This window comes from Staurois parvus, unplaced genomic scaffold (genome assembly GCF_062004578.1).
Source record: "Staurois parvus isolate SC_StPar_1 unplaced genomic scaffold, SC_StPar_1.0 ptg000077l, whole genome shotgun sequence".
Taxonomy (NCBI): Eukaryota; Metazoa; Chordata; class Amphibia; order Anura; family Ranidae; genus Staurois; species Staurois parvus.
Genome location: NW_028317873.1, coordinates 4,598,244 through 4,607,780, shown reverse-complemented (window position 1 = coordinate 4,607,780; position 9,537 = coordinate 4,598,244). Strand labels below are relative to the sequence as shown.

At 38.2% G+C, this 9,537-nt stretch overlaps 1 protein-coding gene across 2 annotated transcripts in view; it reads right to left on the bottom strand.

Moving 5' to 3' along the window:
• Window positions 1–259: 259 nt before the first annotated feature.
• Window positions 260–9,537, bottom strand: part of SLC12A7 (solute carrier family 12 member 7) — a 364,935-nt gene continuing 355,657 nt past the window's right edge. Inside the window, exon 25 of one of the 2 annotated variants that reach the window (XM_089669464.1) lies at window positions 260–9,277. In XM_089669464.1, the coding sequence (XP_089525590.1) occupies window positions 9,186–9,277 (92 nt within the window). In that variant the 3' untranslated portion in view covers window positions 260–9,185. The remainder of the gene's footprint in view (window positions 9,278–9,537) is intronic. The other variant, XM_089669465.1, reaches the window with a different exon arrangement.

Sequence of the window (9,537 nt, the reverse complement as noted above, 5' to 3'; positions counted from 1 at the left end):
CTCTATTTTAATCAGTAAAATAAACAAAATCCATACATGCAGATAATATGGACCCATGAAAAATATAGTACAATAATTAAATAAAATCAAATATCATTACCACTAACAAATCAGATCTTACTGCATCACAAGGTATTACTTTTCTTTACTTCGTAGTCTGTTGTCACTCTTTACATTTCAGATATAAAACTGCAGCATAAAAGGTAAACTGGTTTTATTTTTGTGAAGAAGAAGAGTGCAAAAAATACACAAAAAGCAATTTAAAAATTACAGATGCCAACTATTTTATTGCAATAACTGACAACATTATAAAAATGATCAACCAACAACGTTAAGATCTATAACAATTTACAACATAAATAATATGCACAATTTAGTAACCTAATATAAATACATATATAAACATATTAGTACAATGTTCAAAATAGAATACATTTTAAACATTTACATTTTAGCTAAAGCTTAAATGTAAGGGTTAAAAACAAACACCATCAATTATTCTGTATTCCATAATTACGATTATATATTAGACTAATTCAAACAGCACTGGCATGAAATGCAGACTAGTTGAATATTTATCAGATTACATGGAATGTAAATGCCCTTTCAATGGTAAAGCTACTGTTGATATATTCAGTTAGTTGTGAATTTCCAATGCAATGCCATATGAAAGCAAACGTTTTTGCATTAAGAAGGCACACAACATCTTTGGCATAATTAACTGTATATTATCAAAAGGTCATACTCAAAACTAGCAACAATTTAAAGCATTTCACTCTTTGGCATGTTCAAGTATTTTTTTTATTACATTTAAGAGAAGCAACTTGATATTTATAAAGGTTTGGATTAATATCTTTGGTGTTAATATGTTGGTGAACTGCATGCATGAAAGGGAACTGCATATCTTATGGATAGGCTACAAACCAGTTGGCAATGTTTTTTCACACTACAGAGTAAATTATAGGTATCACTTTAAACAATCCTAAAGTTGAACTACACTGCATCTGAGTACCACAAACCAAAAATGCTATATAATTCATTTTTAATATTCAAAGCAAACTCCTCCATCCATGTCTCCATGCTTTATTTTGCTGAGAAATCATTTTGGAAAACACCTCCTGGCATTTCTGGCAGTGGCCATCTTGAGAAAGGACAGATGATTCATGTAGCAGCTACTTCCTGGAATCCATCTGCCCTTTGTTCATGCATAGGCTGGAATGAGAACCCTCCCTCCCCTTCTGAAGTCCGCTGGGATTTATGATAATTTGCCTCTATATATATATATATATATATATATATATATATATCACAAGTTAAAACAAGTAAATATGCTGCCACCATTAGCAAATAGATAGGAAATTAACTTATAAGGATTAAAAATAGTCAGTGTTGATTGAGAGAGTGAAGTTCTGCTTTAATATAAATGTATCAACCTACAATGACCACTGCAAACTTAACCTAACCATACACTAAGGCGGCCATACACGGATCGAAATTTGGTGGCTTCAGCAGGGGCTGGCTGAATTGTGATCCATGTATTGGCAGGGTGGTTGTACAGATGTCAATCTACCAATCGACTTCTGTACAACCAGCCTTCCGGATTTTTGCCACTGAATCAGTGTCTCCGGCTACAGCTGGCAGCACAGATCAGTGTATTCTGACAGAAGAGAGACTTTGTGTCTTCAGAATACAAAGGCACAGCAGGGAGGATCCCCTCATCTACATCCAGTATGTAAATGGAGGAATCGAGTCCTTTTTTTTTTAGTTCCACCCACTTGCTGGAAGAAAAAAAAAAAAAAAAAAGACTAATGTATGGGCAGCCTAAATGAGACCCGAGGACTGTATGTAATTGTGGACTGGGGTGCACATTGCCGTTCTGATGGTCTCTGGAAATTTATGTCTCTACAGTTTTGCCTAAAATATACAGTAGATTTCTAGGTCATTCCTCGAAAACCTAATTCTAGTTGATTTTATTTAACTGAAATAGCGTCTCTCTACATTTCATTCCATTTTAACTAGAGAACTTAAGCAAATTAACATGTTTTATGCTATGTTTGCATGGCCGTGGTTAAGGGGGTACCACCAGTCCTCCTGTACAGGGCCCAGGCCAGCAGGGGGGCCCAGACACCTCAGAATCAGATTTGAGCAGGGAGGGTGATCGGGGCAGCAATTACTGGAACCAATCCCCTGTAAAGCTGGCTTCTTCTCCTCTCCCTCCTACTGGCTTTTAGCTGCTGCAGAGAGCCAAACAGGGGATTGAATCCAGTAATTGCGCCTCTGCTGCACCCATCACCCTCCCGGTGCACCATACATTTCCCCCTGCTGCCCAGGCCCCCCTGTGCACCCCTATCCCTGCAGTGCTGCTGGCTTTACTCCTCTCCTTCCCACTGGCAGCTGCAACCACACAATAGGGACCTTCATGATGGAGAAGAGTCCAGAAATTGTCACATTTAGCAGCCCTTTCTTTCCTGAATGAACACAATGAGTGATCAGTACTGATCACTACTGTGTTCAGTCATAATCGAAGCATAGTAAACTTTTTTTTGGGGGGGGGGGGCTGTTAGAAACAGCTGGGCCCCATACAGCCAACCTAACAGCAGTCCTGTGTGTTTGTAAACACAGCCTTTCATTTCAGTTACTTTTGACCATAATTTGTTATAAAATGTAGTAATTCATATTCTAAGAGTGGGTTTCATGAACCAACACCATAAACTGCCTTTCAATCTTATGATACGATCTCTCCACTACTTTTTAATCCCATGATATTGATGTAGATATAAAAAAAAGGAAGCAATATACACAATTAGCAAAGAAACAATGCAGTCAATTGCTTCCAGCTCGACTGTATAGGTGAAAAGGACAGTACTCGTGTTCTGCATTTTGTTTTTTTCTTTGTAATAGCTATATTAAAACTGAAACTGTATCAATGGTATCAGTAAGAAGGGACATGAAGAGGCCTCAAGGTGAGAACTTTCTGGCATATGGAAGCCAGGGTAGCCCAAAGGCAGTACAATGCAAACTCAACAGTACTTTTTTTTTTTTTTTTTTTTAAAGTATATAGCTTACATTTTAAAACTAGGTTTTGTGCATAAAACTGCCATCATTCTAGACTAGTGTTTTCCAAATATGTTTTAAAGTCCAGGTGGGGATAATTTAAAGAGAAGTATGGACTGAAAAAAAAAAAAATTATACTCATCTACAAAATCTAATATTAGGGTTAATGCCTTCTGAAAAGCATGGAGATTGGACAAAGTTTTTCATCTATCCTTTTGAATTTGACCATTTTCAAATGTAAGTAATGTATCATTATGTCTCTGACTATATACTCACTATTCTCCCTGTTTAGCAGGAAAGCACAATTACTGACCTTTAATATTCCTCTGTCGTGAATGTCTACCAGCTCATGAAGCATAAACGTTACAATTGCTAGGCAGCCTGTCCTTCAATTGATTTCTTTTTTCCAGCCATTGTTTCATAAGAGTTGACTACATTTGTCTGAAGTATGTGTCATGGAAAATTTGTAAATCATGGAAAAACTGGGAAAATAATAATAAAAAAAAATCAAACATGGCCATTTGCTCAATGCTAGCCATAATTCACAGTCCAGGTGTAACTATGGCCATATTTTTAGCAATTTGGGGAGTTTAATCTGTCACCTGTTTCATTTAAATCCTAGTGGCCAGTAGTGATTGGCAAATTTGAATGAATCCTATTGAAGTTAATAGGAGGTGAATCTTGAAAATCAATGCTGTATTTACAAAGGTCAATAGGCAGGGAATTGTACAATAAAGGTCATAGAAAGAAGGACATTACCCTGGGGGACATGTACCAATGCAAAACAAAATTCTGAAAATACCATTCAATGGAGAGCAGGTTGAAAGAACAACATGAAACATACAAAATTCCATTAAATATGCTGGGGGGAATGCGTATTACAGCAAAATTGGAATAAAAAAAAAAAACCCCTAAAATGACATTTCCTGCCCACTTTGTGGTGTTTTTCTTTAGGGCTGGTTCCGGATGAGCTTTTGCATATGCATTTTTGATGTATTTTCATTGTGTTCCAGTGCGTTGTTTCTCCACCTTCTTTTATTTAGCCACTTGAAAACTATCTTCATTCAGGACAAAAAGCAGAAATAAAGTTTGCAACAAATACAATTTTGTATTACATCAATTTAACTATAATTATAAATCAGTGAATACCACATTCACCAGTTATTCACAGTAATCCTCCTGGTGAATGCATTTTAATGTAGAATGACTAACCTGCAGTGTTTGGTGAAGGTCACTTTCACGGTTTTGGGTAAAATCAATATAAACTAATGCAAAGAACGGCTGTAATGTTAACATTTCAGTTTACTGTAGTCACACAAAAGGAGATATGATGCATTGTTGTGATATACAACTGCAGCACTCTATATTCAACAACTGCTCTTTGCAGAACTTGTCCACATGGTCTTCTGGTGTGCCATTCTGTTCATGTTCTGGTTGCTCCCCCAGTGGGGTGGCCATTAGGGGAGCAACTGCCCAGTGAATACAGAAAGTGATCTCACCCAGTAACAGTCTGAAACACATGATGGGTGCTACATTAACCTATTGCGCTAATAAGCCATCAGGGGAAATTCTGCTGCGTTGTCAGAAGATAATAGCTGTATGACCCATTTTCTTATGGTAGGCTAGGAAAATCTAATATAACAGCCTCTCATTCAACAGGATCATTAAGAGTAAATTACATTACGCTGCCAATCTTTCTCCATTTGAAACAGTGAGACATGATTAATCACCTACTGCTGCCTTGAATGCATGCATTGTTTTAGGTATGTCTGCCTTAGAAAAAGTGAACTACTGACAGTGAATACATTGTGGCATGGATGTGATGGGTTACTAAACATGCACTGCCCATCCCACTGCATTGACAGTAGACGAGTTTAGCATGCTTCCCTGACATTATTGCAGTGATGGTGACCCAATGCAAAAAAGAGCCAAGTGATCAATTGCAAAGCATTACACATCAGGAAGTTAGACCTGAAAGAAGGGTTCTTTAGTGTTAGTTTAACTCTGTTTTAGGTGCATGTAAGACCTAAAAGCACAGTGTATACATTCCCCAAATCCTCTTATTCTGGTCATGGAACACCCTTTCAAACAGAAAGTAAGATTATTCACAGGCAGTAAACTATGCTCCCTTCCTCTAAACCAGTGATGCTGGTCTTTATCTGGCCCTTGGGGCACTATTCCTCTTGCTGACACCAACAAGGAGGCACCATTACTTCTACTGACACCAACACTGGGGAGCCATTCTTGCAGAAACCAACGATGGGGCATTTTTTTTTCACTGACACCAATAATAAGACACTATTCCTCCCACTAATCCCAATGATGGGGCACTATTCCTCCCACTGAGGCCAATGATGGGGCACTATTCCTCCCACTAATCCCAATGATGGGGCACTATTCCTCCCACTGAGGCCAATGATGGGGCACTATTCCTCCCACTAATCCCAATGATGGGGCACTATTCCTCCCACTGAGCCCAATGATGGGGCACTATTCCTCCCACTGATCCCAATGATGGGGCACTATTCCTCCCACTGATGCCAATGATGGGGCACTATTCCTCCCACTGATGCCAATGATGGGGCACTATTCCTCCCACTGATGCCAATGATGGGGCACTATTCCTCCCACTGATACCAATGATGGGGCACTATTCCTCCCACTAATCCCAATGATGGGGCACTATTCCTCCCACCAATCCCAATGATGGGGCACTATTCCTCCTCCTACTAACAACAGGCACTAGGTTATTTTTTTTTTTTACTCACACTGGCATTTTCTACTCCCGCTGGCCACGCTGGCCCCTCTCAAGTCTGAAGAACAGTAAACTGGCCCTTTGGTTTAAAAGTTTGGAGGCCCTCTGCTCTAAACAAATGTCTTTAGTGCTGACACCTGCCATAATTCTCACGGAGATAAATGTGCAGAAATTAGATTTTTCCCTCTTCTTCGTAGCAATCAACTTCAGGTGAGAATTACAGCAGTTAATCCAGGTCTGCCTCCACTTTATCAACATGGAAAACTGATGTATACAAATGAGCGCCTCTTATTTTGACATTTATTTTCCCTCTCAAGAAGGTCAAATGATTTTGGTAAGCAATAATCAAAATTGAGAGCATCACTTGCTGTTGAACAAATTGATCATTTTAAAATGATATTGTTTAGCTACATTAGGATTAGAGCTGCTGTCTGCATTGTTTTCATATAACAAAGAATTGATTTTCTTATGATACAGCCATATATTATCTGTCAACATGCTATCTGCAGTAGTGATAGAAGCCCCAACTGGACACAGTGTATTGGTATAAGTTTGCAAAGTAGGAAATCAAAAGTAAAATCATGTTATAGAATATAAGGTTTATGTAGCTCAAAGACCGTGTACTTTTAAGTATTGAAGGTATAGCTTTACAGCCAAACGCAGTGATAGGAAGTGCCCTCATGCATCAACCACAGGATGATTACAAGCTGAGCACCAATGTACCCCACAGATGTACAATGTACCCTATACCAAGCAAAATACAGTCCTTTAATGAAACACTAAATCAGTTACTGACTTGGTTTAGTTTACACAGGCTTCAGCTTGTATAATGGCAGTGTGAATAGCAAGCTTCCAGTAGCTTTCCTAAAGCCTTTAACTGCCTCCCACCCAGCCTATACTAAATAAAATGGCTGAGTGGGAGTTTTCTTATCATGACAACCTCCTAGCTGCAAACGCTCTAGCGGCCATGTTTGGGCTTGATCTGTCACCCGCTGTGTCTGGTGACAAGACCCTTGTACCGGGCTGCCCCAGTACCATGTGATCACTGTGACCAATTACAGCAATCCCATGTCAGTTGTACACAATGAATGGCTTTCATTTATAGCCATTTGTTGTGTACTATTGACATGATCTCTGTGATTGGCCACAGTGATCACATGATACAGACAGGGTCAATCACCGCGCACCTGTACCATGTGATAGCTGTGAACACTCATAGCTATCCTATCAGAATGGTACATAATTACAATGATTAGATGCCACTCATAAAAATTATTGCTTTTCAGTGTGATAAGCAATCATAGTGTAAAAAAAAAAAAAAAAAATCCTGATCACCTTCCCAGAATAGTACAGGGTCACTATGGTAACAATATACTGCTATGGCCAAAGTATGTAAAAACATAGTAAAAGTTTAAAAAGGTTTAAATTGTCACCAGTCAGTATCCTTGATCACCACCACACCAGTCATATGATGACGCTGTACTGCTCTGGTGACAGTATGTAAAACCAATGTATATAATTTTTTAATTTTCCCCCAAAAAAAAAAAAGGTGACAAAACAAACAAAAAAACCTCACCATGCCTCTTATTAAATACCTCTGACTGTCTACTTTCCATTCATTTGGGGGGTATTTGTACTGTCCTGGCATTTTATGGCTTCAAGAAAAGAGAAAATTAGCCTGTCAATAAATTAGGACTGATCAATTTCCAAATATATATATATATATATATATACCATAGCTTGTAGACGCTATAACTTTCACACAGACTAAATAATATACACTGATTTGGGTTATTTTGTTACCAAAGAAATGTAGCAGAACACACTTTGGCCTAAATATATGAAGACAGATTATATACAAAAAAATTTAACAAAAAATACTGAATATTTTGAAGAAACCAAAAACAGATGTTTCTTAGTTTCCGTATAAAAAGTTTGCAAATTAATAAAGAGCCCAGAAAGCTCGGTCTCAAAAAAATTATAAAAATGTTATTTGGATACAGTGTTGCATGCCTGAGTATTTGTCAGTTGAAGTTCGACAGCGCTGAATTCTGGAAAATGGCCTGGGCAGACGGGGGTGAAGGTGTCTAGTATTGAAGTGGTTAAAGCACCCTTCAGCACCTGTTTGGAGGAGTTAAAACAGATCTTAAAAGGAATGCTTACAGTCACTTTAAACAAGTTGCTAGCAGGCTTCAGTAGGTTTTAAATAAGCTTCAAGTTGTGCTGCAGCTTACTGAAGCCTGCTAGCAACTTGATTAAAGTATCCGTTAGCACTCCCATGAGGATCGGTGTTTAACAGTCTCAAACTGGAGCTGGATGGTACTTTAGAGCATCAACAAAGTTTACTGAAAGATCTGAAAATGCTTTCCAAGGCCTCTTTCACGGGACTGCTCCAATCAGGTCGGCTTGTCAGTTTTTCAGGTGGACCTGATCGGACCATCCATTCACTCCTATTGACAGGTGGGTGTAAAAGTACTATTGTCCATTTACACCTGCCTATTTCCTATCTGATCCAGTCCACTAAAAACAAACGGAAGGCCATCCTGTCCTCCTCCATCTAGACCACAGGTGTCAAACTGGCGGCCTTCCAGCTGTTGCGGAACTACGAGTCCTGTGAGAAATTGCAAGGCTGACAGTTACAAGCATGAATCCCACAGGCAGAGACACGATGGAACTTGTAGTTCTTCAACAGCTGGAGGGCCGCTAGTTTGACACCCCTGGTCTAGACAGATCAGAGGGAAGTCGAGTGTAAAACAGACAGTGGAGTCCATTTACACCCAGCTGCCCATAGAGCACAGTGGGCTCTGTCTGTGTATGCTCTGCATCAACTGAGCGGACATGGACCTGTCATACACTCACTCTCCTCTGATCAGCAAGGGATCTGTGTCCATCCTGTGTGAAAGGGGACTAAAAGCTCAATGTTCACACTGTCCTTTACAAGCTGAAGCCTATGAGAACTAGGCCTTAAGGAGTCTCACACACCTGTTACCACTTATGTATGGAAGACTTTACCCATACAAAGTATTAAAATGTAAAATCTTAGTTTTAGTTAATACATAATTCAGTTTAAATCGTACTGTTTCTATAGTGTAGGAATTTTAAAACGCAACTATTTACTATGTTTATTTAGTTGTATTTTCTAAAACAATCATTTTGTCCAACATTACAGGCTATAAAATGTATTATATAATTTATAAGACATTAGATTATAGTAAAATAGAGAAATGCAGAAAAATACTATTTTAGCAAGTTTAAACCAAAAAATATACCAAATGTGGTATAGTATTTCAAGTATTTAGAAACAATGTTTGCAGTCTTTCAGTTTTTGTGTTCCTTATTCAGTGTGCTTTTCATATGTTAATTTCTTCTTGGATTCTTAAGAGTAAATAGTGATTACTTCTCTTCCACCTCCACGTACAAGAAGCACTTTGTTTAAACCTTCTGTCAAAACCTCTAAGAATTCCATATCTGACAAGGTGTTAAGGTAAACCATTCAAAACAGAAAGAAAATAGTCAATTGGTCTTTGCCTGTTTTTCAAAAATGTTTAATTTGTTTTTTTTTTCAAACATCAGCGCTGTAGAAGTTATACAAAGAGATAGGCCTGTATTACAAATATTTGCATCTTGTACCGTTTCAATGCCAAACTTTGAAAATTTTGCAGCTTTATAAATGTGAAACATTTTAGCAAAATTAAATAAAAATGGGGTAAAATCCTGAATTTGAAAAA